The sequence below is a fragment of the Trematomus bernacchii genome, unplaced genomic scaffold, assembly GCF_902827165.1.
Source record: "Trematomus bernacchii unplaced genomic scaffold, fTreBer1.1, whole genome shotgun sequence".
NCBI classification, from domain to species: domain Eukaryota; kingdom Metazoa; phylum Chordata; class Actinopteri; order Perciformes; family Nototheniidae; genus Trematomus; species Trematomus bernacchii.
The window spans coordinates 442,354-465,749 of record NW_022987617.1 but is presented as its reverse complement, the minus strand read 5'-3'; the positions used below and the strand labels follow the sequence as shown (position 1 = coordinate 465,749).

General features: G+C 42.4%; 1 protein-coding gene and 1 long non-coding RNA gene across 4 annotated transcripts; one reads left to right on the top strand and one right to left on the bottom strand.

Moving 5' to 3' along the window:
• Positions 1–1,340: 1,340 nt before the first annotated feature.
• LOC117484205 lies at positions 1,341–2,927 on the bottom strand. Its single transcript, XR_004556090.1, has 3 exons — positions 2,797–2,927; positions 2,333–2,471; positions 1,341–1,403 (listed from the first exon to the last, which is right to left on the bottom strand). It is a non-coding gene; the product is annotated as an uncharacterized LOC117484205 (long non-coding RNA).
• Positions 2,928–7,622: 4,695 nt separating this feature from the next.
• On the top strand, positions 7,623–22,251 carry prmt7 (protein arginine methyltransferase 7). Of its 3 annotated transcripts, XM_034132682.1 has the most exons (18): positions 7,623–7,854; positions 12,210–12,246; positions 12,368–12,517; positions 12,936–13,044; positions 13,207–13,319; positions 14,218–14,447; positions 14,537–14,717; positions 14,799–14,926; positions 15,617–15,755; positions 15,832–15,915; positions 16,021–16,068; positions 16,199–16,288; positions 18,783–18,944; positions 19,255–19,329; positions 19,774–19,934; positions 20,710–20,806; positions 21,446–21,645; positions 21,801–22,251. In XM_034132682.1, exons 1-17 carry the CDS (start codon positions 7,760–7,762, stop codon positions 21,602–21,604), a joined length of 2,058 nt encoding a protein of 685 aa, XP_033988573.1. In that variant the 5' UTR covers positions 7,623–7,759; the 3' UTR covers positions 21,605–21,645; positions 21,801–22,251. The 3 variants fall into 3 exon arrangements, with proteins under 3 accessions (XP_033988573.1, XP_033988572.1, XP_033988574.1); XM_034132681.1 differs by having other exon boundaries at positions 21,446–22,251; XM_034132683.1 differs by having other exon boundaries at positions 7,748–7,854; positions 12,346–12,517; positions 21,446–22,251.
• The last annotated feature ends 1,145 nt before the right edge of the window (positions 22,252–23,396 follow it).

Here is a 23,396-nt window from a genome sequence, read left to right as displayed (position 1 = left end):
GCAACAGGTGAACACAATCAAACAATCAGACACACCAGGGAAACTAAGACAGGAAGGCAAACACAGGAAGAAGGAACAGAGAAGACACAAGGAGGAAAACATTTCAAAACAAAACAGGAACCAGAGACAGAAAAAGACAAGACAAAACACAACACAGACAGATCGTGACAGCTTGCCTACATACTCGAGCATAGCGAATTTAAATTAACCTTAGCGATGCATGCAGTTACCTACATAATCAAATATCTCTCTAACTTACAAGGATGACCTTATTTTACCAACCTCAAACAGAAGCCGTTTGTTTTACAGTATTATCCCACTTAACACTTCTCTATTTCGATTCAACTTGGAGGCTACGATTAGCATCGTTAGCACGGATGTAGCTAGCGACGACTACCTCACGCTAACCCAAGCCTTACGATTCATTACGTCACTGATCAAAAACACATAAATAAAGTACTAGAATTTCACTTACCGCAAAACCACATTATTGCACCGTCTGTTTTAACCGCAGAGCGAGTCACGATAGTCCGATAAGCATGAAGAACACGTTCAAGTTGGGTTCCCCGAGTGCGCCTTTAACATCACGAAGCTTCGTCTTCTTCTTTGGTGTTTATTGGCGGTTGGCAAACCAATTTGTAGGTGCATTACCGCCACCAACTGGACTGGAGTGTGGACAAGAGACTATGCAGATAACAATAAATAAAAACAAAAAAAAGAACCACAACTTTAGATTATTTTAAATGTATCAATTTCTCTTAGAAACGTAATAATCTCACAATACATATTGTCTGATGTTTTCCCTAACAGCCCTGATAGCGAAAAGTCATTGTATTTTGCTTTCTTCAGTGTCTGGAAAAGCACATTTGAGTACTATATTTCCTGCAATGCAGTAAAACATGTTCAACAGTTTCTGGCTGGCTACAGTGTATACACTTTCCGGTTGGATGCTTTGCTATTATACTTAATGTATGATTGAGACTTGTATGCCCTATTCTCATCCGAGAAATTACATTTTCCTCCCTTCTTTTATTAAACCCCGCTATGAGGTGGGCATGGATACGAGACATGCTCTGGGTGATAGCTTGGGCCCCGGGCCTGGCCTATATGTGTGTGTGTGACATTTGGGCAAACAGTGAAGAGGCAGAAGACAATTACATGGTGTGATCTAGACTTTATTTACAACAATTTCCTCCTCCTCCTCCTCCTCCTCCTCCTCCTCCTCCTCCTCCTCCTCCTCCTCCTCCTCCTCCTCCTCCTCCTCCTCCTATTAAAATAAAACAGCTATTATCGTGCTGACTTTAGCAGTTGCAATCGACAACATTGAAGGTGTTTGTAAATACCTCTTCCACAGAGGATGGAGACGATGGTGGGGTGGAGCGCTCAATTAGGACCGTGCTTGACTGAAATAAAAATGTAAAGTCAATATCACTATAAAGCAACTTTGGTTTCCTCATCAGAATCACTCAGTCATCATGAAAATGTAGCAGAATAATGAAACTCTGAGGTCTTATTATAAAAGGCCAAACATTTACACACATATCAGTACAATGGTCCGATACCAGCACAACAAACACGGCCGAGTTCAAGTTATGTCCCCCGTATGAGCTGAGCAGGCAGAGTCCCTGTAGCATCACAGAGCTGCTAGCAGAGAGACAGGAAGCTTACAGTTGCAGTCACTGGACAGACCTGTCACTCAATGTGACCATGCCCTAATGTATGCATACATGTAAGGCTTAACATAACTTAAACAAATGAACATCTAAATATAGTTGTTAAAGGTTTTAAGATATAAATAATCACATCATGGGGTCATTAAGTGGAAGTGGAAGAAATACTCTGTTTCCCACAGGAGGGTGCCAAATCTTTCCCCCAAATTGAGCACAGTGTGTGTGTTTACAGGGGATGCAGCAGAGCAAATATATCCACTTTGGAGTGGCTTTAGGGTACAAACGACATTTCAAATCATATCTACAAATCGAGCCGAGGCTAAAAAGCATAGTCTCGACTGCCTAGCATGCAGGGCAATGGGCGTGTTGAGATAAAAACCTTAACGGAAGGTTTTGTCCTGTTTTAAGCTGTGACCTTTGATATTAGGTAGAACAGAGGGGTCAAACGACATTTACTCTCTGAGCCGGTTCAAACGAGACAGTGCTCAAATATCTCAGACCTTCCTATGCGCCGGGAGATTCGTATGTAGTCTCTTGGGGTTATGCTTGGGTTTAAAGAGTTTGGGCGTGAGAGACCTCTTCATTTTAAATGCAGGACTTTTGTATGTGTGTCAGAGTATTGCCACACACACACACACACACACACAGTCTCTCAGGTGTACCTGCAGGTCTGCTCCAGGTTCTGCCAGGTGAGGTCGGTGTGGTTGTACTTCAGGTCGTTTGCACGGATATACCAGCGTCCACTCATGTTCTTGAGTTTAAATGCTCTGTAGAGTTTAACGAAGCGATGACCACACACACCTGAGAGAGACACACACACACACACACACTTTGACTTTTATGTTCAGAAAGTGATAGAGATGCAGAAATAGCACTTTTGGAATATCACATTTCCTGTTTTAATGCTTGACCTTTGACATTAGGTAGAACAGAGGGGTCAAACGACATACTCTGAGCCGGTTCAAACGAGACCGTGCTCAAACACCTCAGACCTAAGGCTATGTTTAGGGTAATTGTTTGGGGTAAGGGGTATGGGGCAATGCTTATGAGAGACTTCATCATTTTAAATGCAGGACTTTTGTATGCGTGTCAGAGTATTGCAACACACACAGTCTCTCAGGTGTACCTGCAGGTCTGCTCCAGGTTCTGCCAGGTGAGGTCGGTGTGGTTGTACTTCAGGTCGTTTGCACGGATATAACAGCCTCCATTCATGTTCTTGAGTTTAAATGACACACACACACACACACACATACACACACACACACACACACGCTATGCAGGTAGCCAGACAGCACACTCAGCACGGATAGTGCGTGCAACACAGCTCATACACACAGGCATATATGCCTTGAGCTGCACATAGCTCCAACACACACACACACACACACACACACACACACACACACACACACACACACACACACACACACACACACACACACACACACACACACACACACACACACACACACACACACACACACACACACACACACACACACACACACACACACACACACACACGTGGGAGAGCGAAGTTTAAAAAAACTCCATAAACATAGCCCTATTAAGACCTTATAAAAACCCTTTTTAAAAAGCATTATAAAAGCACTGTAAGACCGTTTTAAAAGACTGGTTAGAAAGTGCAGGACGGGGCTGGACCACGGAACGGCGGCAGAGTATGTTAAAAAGCAGATCTCCCCAACCCAGGGTCTCTGGAGGGGGGCGTGTGTGTGTGTGTGTATACGTGTGTGCATGCGTGTGCAGGTGTTGTGTGCGTGTATGGAGCTCGTCCCAATGGAATCAGTAAAAGACCTTAAATGAGAAGGGGATCTAAAATGGTTAATTTAAAAGTGATTCCAGTTCTGTTAGTTAAAACCATGCATAAAATACATTTAAAAGTGAAAGTGCAAGTATTAAAACACAAGTGCTTATGTCCTCCATGGCATTGCAGCAAACACGGAGAAACAAAGAAAAAGCTTGCAAAGCTTTAACATCCTCTGCTTTCACTGTCCATCCAAGCGCTTGCTCCATGTATGCAGTGGCTATTATTTGTTGATTTCCAAAGCGTTCTCTCAAAAGTGTCTTTGCTCTTTGGTATCCCCTGTCGGGTGGCATGTGTTGACAGCTTTTAACCAATTCTTTGGGTTGTCCCTTGGTGTATTGTTCCAAAAAGTATAGGCAATCAACATTGTTAGCAGTCTTTGCTTCCACTCCATGTTCAAATGCTCGTATGAATGCACTATACTCCAAAGGGTCTCCATCAAAGGTTGGTACTTCTCTTGGTGGCAGTGACAATGTTGACTGTTGCTGCACCAACAGAGCTGTGATATCATTTTGTCTTTGCATGATGTTGATAATGTTGCCTTGATTCACGTTACTTTGCACTGAACCTGTATGTTGGTTGGTTTCCTGCACCAAATGTGTGTCAAGATCATGAGTGACTTGTGTGGCAGAGAATGTCTGCTGACATATTTGAGATGACGTGGGATTGAGTTCATAGGCTTTAGATCCATTTCCTTCTGGTATTGTCGTGGCTGTGAATGCCTCCATTGGCAATAGAGTGTTACTGCCACCTACTGATGGATGATGCAACTGCTGGTTTGAATCTTTGGGGCGCGCACCCATTGACAGAGCAAAGTTCTTATCCTGTTCTGTAGGATTATGGTACTGCAAGTTTGCATCCTTGTGCAGAGTCTCCACTGACACTACAGCTCTGCCGCCCCCTTTTGGTGAGGGGTTGAACTGACCTTCTGAACCTTGTGGGATGAATTCTGTAGCAGAGGGTCTAAGAGAGATTTTCCTTTTGGCTCTGTCTCGATATGAATTCATTCCATTTGAATCAGCCCTTGAGCTTTGAACCTCAGATCCTCTGTACCTGAGCACATTGGCCTTTGCTGTATAGGCAGCAATTCCACTTTGCAATTCAAGCCACTCCTTGCGTTGTCTGATCTGCTCCTCTTCACACTTTCTGGCTGCTGCGAGGCTATGCTCTTCACACTCCAGTGCATGTTTTTCTTTGAGGATAGCCGCCATAGCACTGAGAGCAGCCGCTTCAGCCTCCGCCTTGATACATCCAGACGAGATGGATGACATTTTGGACCTGTGGCTGGAGCGGCCAGCTGATGTGCATGTTCTTCCGGTTATATTAGAAACGCTGTCATTTGGACAGATATCATCAATTACCACATTAGTTTTGGTTGCAGCATTGACATTTACCACATCATCATCAATTGCATGTGTAAATTGCTCCTTTGTAGTTTGCAACCACCTTTTCATTGTATTCATCATTTCTCGATTGCTGTGCATTCGTGTTTCAAACCATTCATTTTGTTTTATAACTTCATCCTCTGGTATTAATGGTTTCAGTGACTCATGCAACTCATTTAATTCGATCATTGTTTTCACAAACATTTCACACATGGATTCCACCTCAGACACATTTTGGCTTGAAAGTATCAATTGTTCAACATCCTTTGTTAATTTATGCAGTTTCTTTATCCTTGAATTCCTTTCATTTTGAATTGATGCTATTTTTGATTTCAATGCTTTAACAGTGAGTTTAGGCTGTCTTTTACCGAGCCCACTCTCTGTATCACTTTGATTGGCAGGCGCTTTAGGCCGACTCCCTTCTTGGCTCATTTTGACAGTAACGCAGCAGCTGCGGGAGGTTTTATTTTAGAATTGTCGCAGGATTTACCTTTATCCTGATATGAGAAGGTCAATCTCATTCACAGCTTGTAACAATTCTGAACGATCCTACCGTGGTTCCGCGTGGCTTTCACAGCATTCACATGTCAGCAATCATCTGGAGCTGCAGCAGCTCCTTCTTCCGTGTCCGAGATCCTTTGATTCATTCATTGGAGCGTGTTTTTCAACAAGTGTAGCGGCGATCGCACATCAAAAAAGGCCACTCATGGAGGTTAGCAGTCAGAGTTCCCAACGCGTGTTGTGGTGAAGGATGAGGTCCACCATGACGTAATTTGTAATGCTTTTATTTCTTTCTCCAAGGTTAAAATGTTCTTTTACGACTCACGTAGGCCTATCTAAAATCTTGGTTAAAACATAGCGATCACGCACACGCTCAGACACAAACAATCACGGTCAACACGGTTAAAAAACGTGTGGCTTCCTCTCTAACCTCTCATCCCAGCTGATCAACCGTGCCCACATATATAGGTTAATTACCTCCCATGCTCCCAGGTGCGCAGATTGGATGAGGACGCGTTCACACACACATAGACAAACCCCGTGCACAACCCAAAGCAAATTGGCTCCAACACCCATCATACCCATGAGGAGCTCCGTGACTTCCATTGCCATCTCCGGCTCATCCATGTCAGCCATGGCCCGATCCTCCCGGTCCTCCGAGTCCTCCCGGTCCTCCAAGTCCTCCTGGTCCCCCTGCCGCTCATCACTAGGTGCCACTTTGGCCCCTATGGCGTTCACAGCGGTGTCCTCCATAGCTTCGAGCAATACAGGGGTATATCTGCCTGTTGCGACTGGATTGCTTCTGCCTGTTAGACTTGGTGTCGCTGATCTCCGCCTGGTTCCCACAACACCCTGACCCTCATCACGGGCCCTCTTAGAGACGGCACCATGCTCCTATGATGTGTGTTTCTGCTTGGATGTGCACTTCACCCCCGAGGAACTCGGCATGGTTGCTCGCCGCCGAGACGCTTCAGAGAAGTCTATTTGGTTTACACTGGGGGGGGCTGACATCGGTCTCCGTAATCCTTCGCCCCTAGACTCTTCATCATCAGCGTCTTTCGATTGAGGCCTGCCGAATTCAACCAAGGGGGTGTGTCTGCCTGTGGCGACTGAGGCTCTTCTGCCGGAGGAAGCTGGCCTTTCTGGCTGCTGGAATGTAATGCGTTCAGCTGGTGGACTCTCTAACGAGCTACGGAGGTCCCTCTTGGCACTGGAAGCCTTCCACTGCTTCAGCTTGTTTCTTAGAAAAAACACCTCTTTATTGAGGGCGTCAGTTTGAGCCACCAGTGCGACGTTTCCCAGCCTTAACAGTCTGTGTTCATCGGCTTCGAGGCCAACTTCCCCGGAAAAGGAGTCTGGGTGTTCATCATGAGCACCATCTTCGACATCCAGTGTCATTATCATTTGTACTGGGGGGTCTATCTCCCGGAGCTCCTTCAGCATTTTAAGCCCCGTCTTGCGTTTCAGTTCTTGCAGTACCAAGTCTGCTTCTTTTTGGCTGAGCTCCGGGTGAGCACAATCGATATGCCGGTCCAGCCTGGTGCCATGGTATGAACAACCAACAACAGAGCAGGGCTCCAAGCGAATGTTAATTCTTCCATTGGACATGCGTAGGAGAATGTTGCGTTCATCTTTATTGAGGACTAGGTGCCTGACCACCAAGTGCCTCTGGAGAGCGCGGTATTGCATGCGACACAGCGGGCATTCGGTCAGCATCTTGAAATGGACGTCAATCAGTCAAGCCTGTGGAGACACAAGCAGATTGAAATCGATTCAAATCTATTGAAAGGTACGCTTTTTTTTGGGATGGGAGGCTCCTTCTGCGTTCAACACCACTGGGTAAATTCAATTTACCGGGAGAAGGGGGGCTCCGACTCCAATCCATATCAGCATTGAGCTGTAGAGTGCCCCGAAGAATCAGGCCGACACTCATATCCGAGGCATCAATTCATGGTACTCACCCAGCTTGAGTCGCACAGTGACCCGTAACCAGGCGCCAGTGTGGAAGAACCGAGGGTCTGGGGAAGAAAATAGAGGAGAGTTGATCCATACAGGCTTTATTAGCAACACGAGAATCAAAAAAGCTGCCAATAACACCCAGCTGCAGCCTCCGGAATTGCAGGAACATGCTACCATGGATGTATAATAAGAACATGCTACTCTCAGTATTTACTTTATTTCCTGTTAATAAAGCCAAAAAAAGAGGCCAGTCACGTGACCGCAAGAGTGTGACGTCGCTGAGAAAGATGGCCGCCTCCATGGGGGCAACGCTGTTTCTGTAAATCAGTTTACTTTTTAGATTTGTGTAGAGTAGTGTTGTAAAACAGGTTTTATTCAGGCGTACATTTCACCCGAGTGTTATAGCAGTTGAGGCAGAGATGAAGACCTTCTGTGGCAGAGCCAACCCCACCACCGGAGCCCTAGACTGGGTGGAGGAGAGCGAGGAGTACGACTACCACCAGGAGATAGCCAGGTAGCTACGAGTTAGCATAACACAGAGAGAGATGCTGCACAGCTCAGAGATAATACAAGTATGTAATATAGTACTTGGAATTATTTAGGAGCTCTGCAAACACTTCAAATCATGGGAGCAGTTAAATGTGTTTTATGGTGTGCTGAGGAGAAAACAGTATTGATTCTGTACATTCAACACCGGTGTTGTGCCGTAGGTTGAAGGCTTGCCGTAGATTGAAGCCCTGTTCGCGGGGACGCGCAAAGGTGACGTCATCTCCTGTATTGAGCGTTTGCCTAGTTTTCTAAGCTTTTTCTCTCTTTTGAATGATATATTTCCCATCAGATTAAACAGCAAACGGCTGAATAAATAATGTGCATACAATTGCGAGGTGGCTCGTTTTAAGGACACAATCTTCGTATTGGAACAAACTTCCGTTTTTAAGTGAAGTCCCACTCTGTTATGTTCCTCCTTCCTACAGAACAGACAATGAAATGATAAGATGTCATTTGTCAGTAGGTTATAGTCCTATTTCTTAAAACCTTCTCTGTTGTTTAAGTGTCTGATACTTGATAACCATGAATAGTAAGCAATGATATAACAATAATGATATAACATAATGATATACAGTGGCGTTTTTATATGTACAAAAGTGGTGGGGCACAAAAAACTTAGATGTCTATATATAAGCTTCTGCAGTGACGTGCAGTGAGGTTCATGGCTGGTGAGGCACTGGCACTGACTCTTCAGGTTTACAAATATTATATTTTGACCTAAACCAAAATATAATATTATTTTCAAAAGCTTTTTTTGTCTGATGCTTCGATTAATTTTAAACAGACAGTTCAACAAAAGGATACCCAAAAAATGTCATTTTATCATTTAAATATTGAATTGTTCTCTCTTAGTAAGATCCCATTTTCAATAAAATGGCGGTCTTACCTTGACTTGAAGATGAAGTCCATTTGCCTATCCTTCTGGACAAACATTTCTATTACTTTTTTGTAAAAGTCCTCCTTATGTTCTTGTAGTTTCAAAAGTCTATCATAAATCTAATCCATAGATTTATGATAAAAAAATTATATAAGTAGGGTAGACATGTGGATGTTATCCGGCTAATCAAAACGTGCATTTATCTAACAGGTACGTTTCCCACAGATCTTATTTCGAGCTATTTTCTAAAATCCTCTGGAGAAATCTCATTGCTTTTTTGTGCTTACTTCCTGGTTTTAGGACGCGTCACTGCAGCTCTCTCGTCTCCTCTTCACACACCACACTTTTCGCGGCACACGTACTTACAGCCAATCAGCTCTGAATGATTTGAGATGACGTATGGTGGGGATGGTAGCTCCATGCCCCTCTGGTCATTATTTTTTTGCCACACACATTTCATTACAAAATACTCTGAGCATGCGCAGTGAAGTTTTTACAGTCACGTTCACTTCACAGCGAGAGGAAGGGGCATAATCAGGTTTTGTCCCACATGGCTCTAAACAGCTCAATAGGCACACACTGTGACTGTAGACACACTAATTAGAAGAACACAGACTAAAACAGCAATGTACAGACGAATCAGATGATTAAACATGATCTTAAAATATATTTTATATATTTTTTTATTTATTTTTTTGCATTTTTGTAATCATTATTTGTAATACTTTCTGCTGACACTAGGTGGGGCTGTGCCCCACCTGCCCCTAATGACCAGTCGCCACTGATGATATAACATAATGATAATGTCAGACACTGTGTTATTTTCAATCAAGCCTAAAAGATAATTTGTTCAAACTGGCTTCACTCGCTTTAATTGCTCCTTTGAGTGTAATTTTCCTCTGTGGTTTCCTACTCAACACATGTTTGTATTGTAATGCCACTCATATTTTATTTTGTATTTTATTTTAAGGTGACATTGAATGTTTTGAAAGGTGCCCTAAAATAAAGTGTATTATTGATCTTATATCTGTGCCTATATCACACTATTAATGTTCCTTATTTTAGACTAGGTTAATCCTGGTGTCAATAGGGAAGATCTGCACTGTTCTCTACATAACATGTTCAGCAGAGCAGGTATTTCTCCTGCCAGATATGGCACCCCCCTTACAACTTTGTCCAGGACAGTCACCAAAATCACACTGGTGTTTGCTGTTCCCCTCTAGTTTGTGCTCACAAAAGCATTTTACTCTGGGCCCAGCAGGTAAAAAACTAAAGAGGGGCTTCCATATCCGGCAGAGAAGGAGTTGTGGCTGCCGGATTTGGAACCCCCGCGATTGCTTTGTCCAGGATAGTCACAACGTCACCAAAATCATACTGGTGTTTACTTTTTTTTTACTGTCATATAGTATTTTATACCAGTTTTTCCTTTATTCTCTTCTTTTTTTATAACTATAATGATCATATAAAGATGTGCCTTAACCTCACTGGTTGTAGAAAAAGCTTCTTATATTCGTTAGCATAGCTAGCTAACCAGATGCTAATAACAACAAAGTTATTGACTGTATGATCAGTATGACGGATGAACAGATCGCCACTGGGCTTTCAACTAAAGACACAGCCACGCAGAAACTGCGGCTCCTTATGGGCACTGCAATTTGTGAAGTCCCGGTGTTGTGTCAAATTATGCACCCCCTTCGTGAAATGCACCCCTTGACATGGGAACGCGCATTTGAACGTATAGTCCGCTATTCTATGTTGTCTTTTTTTGATGGTTGGGTTGTCGAATCCTGGATTTTGCATTAATTCGTCACTTATTTTTCAGTTATTTTTTTATTTAATATATGTTTTTATTTAATTGTGACGTCCTGTCTGTATACTTGTGCTTTACAATGTATTGTTTATTTTTACATCAAGTGCTTGAGGGTGGGATTAATAGAAACATTTTATTTTGGGGGGTGCTTTTTATGAACAGCCTGGTTGCCACGATATGCACCCCTTGCTCTCTCTGACAATAAACGTGTCACATACATGAAACTTGCTCCATTTATTGGTACTAGTCCAACAACTATACCCTCCAAAGTGCATGAGGGTGGGATTAATAGAAGCATCTTTTTGTGGGGGGTGCTTTTTACGGCAGGCCAGGGGGTGCATTTCACGACGGGGGTGCATAATTTGACACAACACCGGCCCGGAGCGGCGTTCTGGTGCTCTCCGGCAGAACTACACCCTTGTCTGACGAGACATATACCATGTGATGACACGTTAGGCTCGTGTTGTGTTCAAGGACCCTGACCTTGGCCAGGAAAAACAGGCACTCGCTTGTTTAATTATTTTGCGGTCTAGATTTCTTACATTTTTTTCTTTTTTGTGTGTGTTTATAAATTACCTCGAGGGCCGTACCAAATGGTCTCGCGTTCCGTATACGGCCCGGAGGCCGGAGGTTCCCCACCCCTGATCTAAACACTCAGAGAGTCCTTTACCTCACCTGAGCTGAGGTTATCCCGAGCTTGAATGACACACAGAGACCAATCAAGGGCTTTGATTTATGATCTGTATGACAGTGGTCGCGGACGAAAAGAAAAAAAAAAAGGGTCGCGAAATATACTTGGGTGGTCGTTAATATACCTGGGCGGCCCGCCCAAGTAAAGTGTATGTGTGGGAAACCCTGCACATAATATGAGGGATAGCCTAGTAGTTAATGGCAAGAAACATATTAAATCACAGGCTCCTCAACATACAATATACTTAACACAAGTTAAATTCGGAAGCAAAAGAGTGTTGTACAATAGTGCAAGTGACATAATGGTGCAGGTAAAGTGTACGAATTGCAAGAAACAAGCATTCCTACTTTATTTTGAAATGCTGCGTCCTCATAGTCTATAACTCAATACTACTCGTATACATACATACCTGTCTGTCTGTGTAGATCATGTGTGTTTTCATGTAATTACGTTGATATCTGCACTGTAGCATCATTAGCATCAACGATGACAAATGAGTACACAATTTGATCATTCTAATGATCAATGATAGTGGTGTTTTTATTTAGATATTTACATGAAAAAACATTGTGAGCAGAATTAATTGCATTCATTTACAGCTCTAAAATAACACTTTTTTTTTTTAGCTGACATTTTTTGTTGGTCATGGCTGATGTACACATGGATAGTAACATATCACTGACAAGTTATTAAAGAGCAATATATCACAATATGTAGGATGTTTTTCCAAATCAAAACATCACAAACTGAACTTTCCCAAAGAACACAAGCACAAATCAGGAGTTATCAGACGTTGACCCTTTTTAAAAATGTTTCATCTACAGTAAAGTATTGCTTGATGAGATTTTCTTCAAGTTACTGAAACAGTAGCACCAATAAATGCAACCCTGGTCCATCTGAATCTGTTTCCATCTGGATCAACTTGTGATGTTTTATTTTCAGGTCCTGTTACGCTGATATGCTTCATGACCATGACAGGGTGAGTGTTAACCTTCATTTCAATGTATTCACCACACTTGCTCTGTTGAATTGGTCTTCAGAGCACCTGCTCTTCTTCAGTGTGACACTGACAAGGCAGCTGATGTACTTTGTTCCTTCAGAATCTGAAGTACTACCAGGGCATCCGGGCGGCTGTAGGCAGAGTGAAGGCGCGGGGTGAGAAGGTCATCGTCCTGGACATCGGGACAGGAACAGGCCTGCTGTCCATGATGGCTCTCACTGCAGGAGCTGACTTCTGCTTTGCTGTGGAGGTAGAGATAGTACATGACCAGGGGCAATTTGTATCCCCCCATTTCTCCCCATGTGTTGTCTCTACAAAAAAATGTGTAAATGATGAAAAGGGAATATGTAAAAGTACATGTTTTAAGTAACTTAAAACCAGGCTAAACGCTATCCCAACAGTGATGTCATGGGGTCTTGAGGTCATCTGTAAAACAGCAAAACCAAGATTCTTATGTTGTGTAAAGTTGGTTTTTAATGTATACTAAGAAACAGTTCACATCTTGTTACTGTTACATATTCAGTAACTCAATCAGTAACTCAATCATGGTTTTAGAAGTTTTAGCAGACACAATTAATTCACTTGCAGTTTTACCTTATAATATAATTAGACACACTGCTACAGTTGTCATGTCTCTGTCTCATCTTCTGTTTCCTCTGTATCTGCAGGTTTTCAAACCGATGGCAGAGGCAGCACAGAGCATCGTGAAGAAGAACGGCTTCTCTGAAAAGATCAAGATCATTAACAAACACTCCACTGACGTCACTGTGGGGCCAGGTCAGACACACACACAGCTGCATGAATACTGATGTCCCTTTGACTGCTGGGAGTTACATGCATCTGTCATTTATACGATACAAAATCTGATTCTCTGGGAAGAGAGGTGAAGAGATGTTTTTTGCTTTGTCTGTGTTGATGACGTGTTGTCATTTATTACAGATGGAGATATGCAAATGAAGGCCAATGTTCTGATCACAGAACTGTTTGATACAGAGCTGATCGGTGAAGGAGCGCTGCCCAGCTACGCCCATGCTCACCAAAATCTGGTCCAGGTGTGTGTATGTGTTTCATTTATTATCTCAGCCTGGCATGTTTGTATCTGTGTCTGTCTGTCTGTCCCCAGCTTATGCAGCATTTTACTGGACTGTATGCTTAAGGTCCCTCCGAGGTCGACTTGATTCAAATGTTATGAAAAACACATCTCACTCACTGTTTTATATTGTCATCGAGTGCTGACTACTGACTCCTGTGAAGCAGTTGGTAGTGTCTGCAGGGGATCAATAACTCATTCGGTTGCAAAATGCATTTTCCTTCTACTGGCTTGGCTAAAAACAAACCTTACTGTTTGCAACCAACCTTTTTCCTTTGGCTTGGTTTAAAAACTGGCAATTTGGGCCTCCGTATAGCTCACCTGATAGCGATAGCAGCTGATATACTGGGGTTCTTTCCCCACTATGAGGACCCAGGGTCGAATCCGGCCATGGGACCTTTTACATGTGTCATCCCCCTGTTTACCTCTTTCAACTCTGTCTTTCGAATAGGCACTGGTGGCCCTAAAAATAATCTAAAAACATTTACAAAATAGCTGACAATTCCATGTATTATGATAAAATTAAGCACAATACAAGATTAATACATCGTTTTTGTGGTATTTGTCGCCAACATGACTTTGAGGGAGCCGGGAGGGAAAATAGAGTGAGTTCAACTCTGTGTTCTTTGTGAGGGGACAGGGAAACGATCCTGGCTGAATTACTATTTTCAATAAGTGAATACATTTGCATGATGTGACATGAATCTGTTGGTTGAACATCAGTCAGAACTTTATGAATTTGGTTAATACCAAAAAAAGTCTGTTAAATGTAGTCAAAAACAAGGTGCAGACCATGTGTGAAATGTGTGATCTGGCTGGTGGTCAGTTGTGTGTCATCATGTGCCCCCCACCCCCTGCAGGAGGGTTGTGAGGCGGTCCCGCACCGGGCCACCGTCTACGCCCAGCTAGTGGAGTCCGAGCTGCTATGGAGCTGGGCTCAGCTGCAGCCGGTGGAGGTGGAGGGGACCCGCCTGGTCCCGCTGCCTACTGGGGGCCCCTGTGCTGGAGCTCATGCAGTATGCGACATCCAACTGAGCCAGGTGCCCCCCCACAGCTTCACCCCGCTCGGTCCTCTCTGCACCATGTTCAGGTATGAAAGTAAGAAAATTGTTCTGCAATTTAGTTCTCTTAAAATCAGTGTTTCACACCCTGCTCCTCTCCCCTCTGCCCCTCTCTCAGTGTGGACTTCAGTAAACCAGTCAGCAGCGCCTACCAGTCCCACAGCTCTCAGTTTGTGGCTCAGGCTGGGGGGCGGGCCCAGGTGGTCCTGTCCTGGTGGGACCTGGACATGGATCCCAGTGGAAGCATTGTGTGCACCATGGCCCCCAGCTGGACATACAAACAACCAAAGACGGCTCCGGTGAGTTTAGGACATGTTATGTTGCTCTGAGTCATGCTTTCTCCTGACCCCCCCCCTGCTGATCTCTGTGTGGTGTTTCAGTGGAGGGACCACTGGATGCAGAGTGTGTACTTCCTGCCTGTCGAGAGCAGCGTGTCAGACGGAGAGGAGCTGCGCCTGACCGTCTGCCATGACGACTACAGTCTGTGGTACAGCTTACAGTCTCCCAGGTAACAGCTCACAGACAACATATTGTTTGTTTGTTTAGAAATACTGTTTGACCGTCTCCTGCAGGTCTGAATAGTGCAACATAAACTGCAACACTTTTTATGCACACCCAGTGACAAGCGCTCGTCGTCACAACCACTCATCTCGAGGACAACTGTTCCCTGATTACCTTATTAAATAAATAAATATTCAACTGGGCAAGATGGTTTCATATTCATAACCGACACATACAATGAAACAGATTTAACTCAAAAATGAGATTGATCATCTGAGTAGCTGAAGTAAAAGACAAAAAATCCTTTTATAAACACTAATTCTCACTCCATCTGTCATGATGTCTGCTAGGGCTCCTCTCACTATTTTTCTTTTGGCTTCAGGACATTTTGAAGTTACTAATAAGCTCACAGAGACACACAGGATACATACTAATTTCAATCTAGCTTAGCTTCTACCAAAGCCATTAACTGCATTCCACTTGATGGTTAAACCATCTGTTCTCTGCTTGTACATTCCCAGTCTTACACAGAATGTACAGTATACAGTATAATAAAAGTAAATATTTTACTATATAAAGTTGTCAGCAATTATTTAACCTAATCATTCACGTATATATGATGTCATGATGTCAAGAAATTATTTCCCACTATCTCCCATGGAAAGGAGTAACTAATGGTGTGTGTTGGTGTCCTCAGCCAGCAGGGCTCACAGAGCGAGGCTGCCCCCTCTCGGCCCTGCTGCACCTGTCAGGCTCACCTGGTTTGGAACAGAGCGCGTTTCGGTGAACTCAATGACAGACGGCGCACAGAGAGCTACGTCAGCGCTCTGCGCAGCGTAAGTGACGCCCCACATGAAAGTCAACTGTGCATGAGTGAATGCATTGTCTGAGGAGCTGCTGTGTTCCCTGCAGGTTCTGAGGGAGGACAGCGTGTGTCTCGGCGTCAGCGATGGAAGTCTGCTGCCAGTGTTTGCTCACGTGCTGGGAGCCAAGAAGGTACTCCTCTTTGAACATGTGGGCACATACTACACCTTCACAATCCAAATGCCATACTCAGACTGGTAGTGAACTGTCTTTTTAATCCCTGCCTCTTTTTCTTAGGTCTACGGTTTGGAAAACTCCAGAATGTCCGAACAGGTCATTGAGCAGGTAAATAAGAAACTTTACTCCAGTGCTCTCTCTATGAGAACACACAGATGAGCCTTGATGTTTTTACACTTTGCCTCTGGAGCTTTGTGTTCAGGATCCTCAGTTTCAGGAGTGTTGATGCTACATACAGGTGTTGGAGGCCAACTCGATGAAAGGAGCTGTGGAGCTGCTGGAGATCAGACCTGAGCAGCTGAGCAGCAAGGATCTAGGAGGGGAACAGGTACAGGAACTAGCCTTTAGTAATGTCCATTTCTTTCTTTATTCATTATTAAATAATGTTTTTATAATTCATAGTGTAAAACACAGCGTTATATTCAAGTCACAGGCTGTGATAATCAATCAAAATGATGCTTTAACCATCTGATAACTGTGATGCAATAATACTGGGACATACAGAGGCTTCTGGACGCATATCTTACGAGAAGGCATTTCCATATAGGCTCGATAAACTTAATAAATATACTTTAAACTGTGCTTAAAATCTAATATTGCTTGGCATTTCTCCTCACCATATGTAACTCCTGATGGCAGACAGGAGATCGCACACCTATTAGGGATTTATTACATTACATTCATTTGTGATAATTTAAAGTGGACCTATCATGCTATATTTGAATAATATATTGTAGGGCCATACCTATATAAAACATGTCTGTGAAGTCTTTTTTTCAAAATACCAAACAGATCATGCATTTTTGCCATGCCTCATTTTGCTCTATTTTGCTCTCCTCCAGCCCTGTCTTTGCATGAGCGGCAACCTCTCATTCCTCTGATAGGTGGAGAGTTGGCCATATAGGCGGAGCTCCTCGTTCCTGACGTCAGAGAATTTTCAAATCTGTATCAGTCTGTATCAGATCCGTTGCAGCCCCGTTTTTAGAGATTTGGGTATGGAGGAAAAGAGAGAGGGTTGTGTTTTCTGACACTTGGTGAGTTCCCTGGAACACCGGGGACACATATTCATGTATAAAAGACGTACAAAAGTGCATTTTGCATGATAGGTCCCCTTTAACCTGTTACGCACCGCCCCCCCCGGTACCGGGCGGATAAACGCGTCATTTGCAGGAAACAACGTCTAAGGAATCTTAATATTTAATAAACTATGAATGTTTTATATCCATGTAACGGGAAGAAACTCAGCTAACTGATCTTTTTAATTTTTTTTCTCCAAAAAAACCCCACAATGCTAACACTCAGCCTCTGAATTAGCCACGAGCGAAAAAATGTAACCCATCACTGCACCTAAACTCACTCATAACTCCCTTATTACTTATCCTATATGCACAGCCAACCCCTCGTTTTGCATCTACTGGAGACACAGAATCTGGGGGTGCCCACCTCAACACTCAGTGATAAACATTTGCGACGCTATAAACGAAAGCGTACATCATAACATGTGGAGCTAGGTAGCTAGAAACGCTAACATGGCTTGGTCAAAACTGGTCTTCAATGGCATTAAAACGATAAAAAAACGATGCTGCAGTTAATCCATAGGTTAATCCAATGTGTCTGTGTCCTCTTTGAAATGATTTCTGATAATCCATAAGCAATAAAACTGCTTTTTCGTTTCCAAATGTCAGAGCGAGAGATCGGTCCACTCTGATGCTAAATTACATGCGCGAAGCCCCCACCTCTTCTCTTCACAACGTGTGTGTGTGGGGGACTCCCCATTCGATTCTATTGGCTCTAACGGTCAGAAAGAGGTGTCAACCATCAAAATCGACCAAGGGAAGCCAGAGATATGGAAAAAAAAACATTTTCACCCAAATCACCTCAGAGGTGGGGTGGTTTTGGCTAAACCTCTCTAAAAAGGTCAAATGTCACTTGTTTTGCATCAATCTTGATACAGGGTACTTATTATATGTTGTACTTTGGATTCCTAAAGCTTTTAGTCTACCTTACCATCATCCAAGGGTAGTTTTCACTATCTGTAAAAAAGAACTTTTGGACAGACACTATAATTTACAGTTTTTTACGATGTAAAATCTGAATTTTCTTTAAAATAAAAAACATCTATATTGATTCTGACACTTCTACATCCAACTCACAGATGTAACCTTGCTTTGATAAAATAAATTATTCATATAACCCTTTTAGAAGTTAAGTTGTAGTCATTTGTTTTGGGCATGTCATTTTCGAGCCTGAAACATGAAAAACAGGCTTGGTGCTTAACAGGTTAAACCATCTTACTTACAGTAGACTAAAATCTGTATAAATTGTTATTGGTTCAAACTAAATCTGCAAATTGACAAATGAATATCACCTTTTTAAAGCAGATCTTTGATTCCTTTACTTCATTTAAAGGGGACCTATCATGCTAAATGCACTTTTGTACGTCTTTTATACATGAATATGTGTCCCGGAGGAGTGTTCACAGTTCTGCTCAACTCTCCCAGCTCTGCACTTTTTACTGACTCTTAGGACATATCTAATCTAGTAAAATCGTGTCTGCACTTCAAAAAATGATATGACTTCTAATATATTTTTTTTTAATAAAGTCTAATGTTCGAATATATTATTGAGCAGCTCCGGAAAAATTGGTCTCTTCATTTTTCCAAGAGCTGTTTGTATAGATTAATAGATGGGACTTAGCTAAACAAATCTTATTAAAGGAATGTATTAAGATATTTTTCGGGCAAGGAAGTGCCTTTATCTATCTCACCACATGCCAGGAGTGTGTCCCTCAGAGCAGTGAGTGTGACGCGTCTCTCCTGCAGATCTCAGTGCTGATGGGGGAGCCGTACTTCAGCACCAGCCTCCTGCCCTGGCACTCCCTGTTCTTTTGGTACTGTCGCACAGCGCTGGCCGGTCTGCTCCGCCCCGACGCCGCCATCCTGCCCCGCTCCGCCACTCTGCACATGGCCGCTGTAGAGTTCCAGGTGACACAGATCCAGATATTGTCAAACTGTTCTTGTCAACCAGTAACATTCGAAAACAAAGCATAAAAAAAGTAAATGTAGTTTTTGTATATAAAAGGCTTAAGGTTTTGTGTTGGTCAAATACATATCTTGCTGTCTTTTTTATCAGCAGTTAACATGTAGGGTCCCCTTTTTGTTTTCATTTGAATGACGTATGGAAAGAAATATCATTTTTTAAGATCTTTAATACAAAGTGCTAAATGGCTAAATTATATAATATGATATAATTATACAAAGGCTAAATTAGTTTTGTATTTTCTATGTTTTTTAGGATTTGTGGAGGATACGAGCTCCGTGTGGAACATGTGAGGGCTTTGATGTCACACCCATGGATGAAATGGTGCAGGTAAAATTATAATTTCATTTCTGTTAGTGAGCAGTCTTTACATCCATTGTTATCTCCCATCAAGTGTAAGTTTTCATAATGGGAAAGAAATGTCTAAATCAGAAGACAGAATCATGAGGGAAGATGGATACTACATTCATTTACTGTTTGTTCGTAGACACCTGCACAAGATGTCTGCGTGTTATAGGATAAGGTGTAGAGAATGAGCACTATAAATATGGGATTGGATATTGTAGTAAGATTTGAGTATGCATCCCAATACTTATTCCACCACTGCCCTACTACATACAGTTTGCGTTGATGATGATTTTTTTCATTACTGGTGAGGAAAATGTATATGTCCAGGACCTTCAGCTGAAATGAAGGGGCCCTGTAATGAGTCTGAGGTTACTGCCCTGTGTTTTTTCGTTTTTTTTATATACTTAATCACATCTGTCCTTGTAGCGATCTCTGGATTTTCGTGAGTCCCGTGAGGCGGAGCCCCACCCTCTGTGGGAGTATCCATGCCGTGCTCTGACCCCGCCCACAGCCGTCATGACCTTTGACTTCACACAGTGTGTCCCTCAACAGCCAATCAGCAGTCAGGGATCACTGCCCTTCACAAGGTACTGAGTTTTCTTCTATCACTGAGAGCAAGGACAATATCCCAAAGTGTTAGGGTATACAGTACATATAAATGATACCTGCCTGTAAGTAGATTGTGAGTTTACCGTGACCAAACATTTATTTAGGGTAAACTGATCCATAGATATTATAATTCATATATTGACTGTTATCATACGTGTCCCTTCTAAAGCTCACTGAATTTGGGATAAGGACAAACAGCAGTATTATTTCTCCTGTCTAAATCCTGATCAGACTCGATACGATTCTCCTTAATACAAACTGAAGCCTTATTCAATAAGCTTGCAATATGTCCATATTACTTGACATTTCACGTGACTTCTTCTTTTGGTATTATGGGGTGTAAAGAAAGTAGTAGCTTCCCTTTCCTGTGGAACTGCTTTGAAGCCAAACTTGAGAATTTGGAGGTGTTTCCCTACTTAGAGAAGAAGCCTCTTTATTAATCACAGTAATTAACATTCAGTTGTTCACTCTGTTCACTGGTTGCTTATGTGACTAATTGTTTTATGAATCTCAACAACTCTCCTCCATTGGGAAAAGATTGATAGAGACTAAAAAGCAGTGGCTAGAGTCTCTCTAGAGATAAGACTTGAAGGAGAAGCTAGCAGCTAGAAGCTAGCAGCTAGAAGCTAGCAGCTGGAGCTAGCAGCTGGAGCTAGCTACCTTCCATTTTCTGAGGTCCAACACAAAGGTCCGGTGTACTGCTCTCAACACTTTGTCATTGCAGATTTTAAGGCTGTTCAATGTCTGTTTCAGGATTGGTCGTTGCCATGGTGTTGCACTGTGGATGGAATATCACCTAACTGATGACATCACTGTCAGTGCAGGTCTGATTGGACCAGTCAGTGAGCAGGTATCACATCATATTGGTCATCTTTACCTTGAGTTTGTTTTTCTTGCTGTATTTTCTTATCTTTTGCAATCATTTTCATCTCTCTAATAGGGAAATTGAAGCTACAGCTAACTATCCTTTAAAAAAAAAAAAAAGAATCTGCTAGTTGTTTACTGCACAAACTAAAATGTAACCAAAAAATGTAAAGGTAGCAAGCCCCTTTGACCATAGTTGTTGAGGAAATAGAGCTACTGCCTGCTGTTCTATTCACATATATAGACTTTTGTAGATGGTAAATGATAGATAGATAATATAGATGGTAGATTTATAATATTTCGTTTATTTAACTTCGCCAAGAAGAGAGTACTTGAAGCAAGGTATATCAAAGGTATGTTCATTCAAAAGAGCATGACCTGCTTTTTTTAATTCACAACTTAACATTTTCGTTATCGTTTTTCAACATCTTTTATTTTGGTTAGAGGTTTAATTTAAGAAAAGTTCAGGAAATAGAATAAACAAAAAACCTAGTTGAAAATAGCTCAGCTGCCTATATTTCCTCAACGTCTCTGGCTTTGACTGTAAATTCACTCCAGTGTTTAATGTCAAATGAAAAAGCAATCTTCAGTTCTTTTCTGACACGTTTCCTGTGCCTTCTTGCAGGGTGAGTGTGAGTGGAGTCGCCACAGGAAACAGGGAGTGTATTTCTTCAGGTCACCGGGGGAGAGCTCAGGTGATGGCAGAGCCTCTGTGTCTTACAGCTTCACCTTCAAACCCAGTTTAGGAGATATTAAGATGGACTTCAGCATCGAGGCTCAGTGATATGGAGACTGGGGAACAATATCTGAGGTTCAGCCATTATGGTGTGTAATGCAACCCTGAATATTTACAGTCATTCATTTCATTTGCAGCTATTGAAGAATTTAGAAAAACTGTTTCCTTTTTCGCAGTAGAATACAATAATAGTACATTGAAATCCATTACATCAAAGATGAGTCTCACCGAGTCTAACTTTTAGGTTTACTACAGCAAAAGAGCCAAGGAACTCAAGCTTGTATACCGGAGACATCCTGCAGCTTTTGTGATCTCACCTGTCTCACAATCCCACTGTTATTGTAATGTTTCATAAAGTTTTATATTGTTTGTTCAGTGTTGGAGTGTTATAATTTCCAAGAAGGATGTTTACCTGTTCTGAAAAACAGACTGCAGAGCATTTAGCTCGAGAACACACTGCAGGGAAGGGAAAACCCCCAAAAGCATAAAAGGGCCTCTTTAATGTTGGATCCTGCATGTGTTCACCAATAAACACGAGTTGTGGTGCTAATATGAGAGTTGAACTTTAAGTGATTATTGGCACGGAAATAAATGGGATGTCCATACAAAGTTTATTGTACTTAAATGAAACAAATAAAGGCAACATGTGATGGCAAACTGTTTCCCCTTACATACATAAATAATCTTAAATTCAACAGTTATTTTTGTATTATTCATTATAAACTGGTGAACATAATGCAGCTTTCATCTTATACTGTAAATATGTCATTGGTCAAGATTTTTTTTTTTAAAGGTCCCATGTCATGGCCATTTCTACTGATCATATTTCCATTGTTGAGGTCTACTAGAATAGATTTAAATTGTGCAATTTAAAACGCGCCATAATGGCGCGTTTCCACTACAGCGCGGAGCACGGTTTAAGAGGGCTGTGACGTCAGCGGCCCGTCTTTGGTTGCGTTTCCACTTGGCCTAGTACCGGCCGGCGGGTCCTAATTCACAGTTTTTCTGGCCTCATAAAATCGCGGGTCTAGGGCCAGAGACAACGAGGCTGAGTCGGGCTGAGTATGCTAAACTAGAGAGAGCATCGCTGGCAAGGGGGCTACAACTACAACAAGATGGACATATTTGACCGTGATTTAATTGTAATACACGTTTCAAAATGATGCCGAAGTAACAACATACTGATACCGGTTAGTAAAAACCATGAATTAATGCTTTGTCAAGTCTGCAGACAGACGGCAGGCGAAAAACCTTTTAAAATGCGTGTGTTCTAAATGGAGATTGGCTAAGCTAACGCAGTATATGCTCCGACCGTCCACACTCACAACAACGGCCTATACAGACATAAATAAAGCAGCGACTGTATTCACCATGACACAGGCAGTCTGTGGTTTGTACTTGTTTAACTTTTGTCTAGTTTCTGAACATATATGAGGAGCTGTGAGCTCTGAGTGCTAACAGCTAACGGCTGTGTTGTTTTTCTGGGGTTCTCTGAAGATCACGTCACGGCTCCGCCTACACTGCGTTACTATAGATACTGCCCCAGTTCCTAAACTGTAATGGAAATGCGCCATAAAGTGAGCCAGTCCTAACGAGGCCCAGCCATACCGAGCGGGGCCGAGCGAGGCCGTGTAGTGGAAACGCGCCATTAAATTCAACAGTTATTTTTGTATTATTCATTATAAACTGGTGAACATAATGCAGCTTTCATCTTATACTGTAAATATGTCATTGGTCAAGATTTTTTTTTTAAAGGTCCCATGTCATGGCCATTTCTACTGATCATATTTCCATTGTTGAGTTCTACTAGAATAGATTTAAATTGTGCAATTTTCCAAAA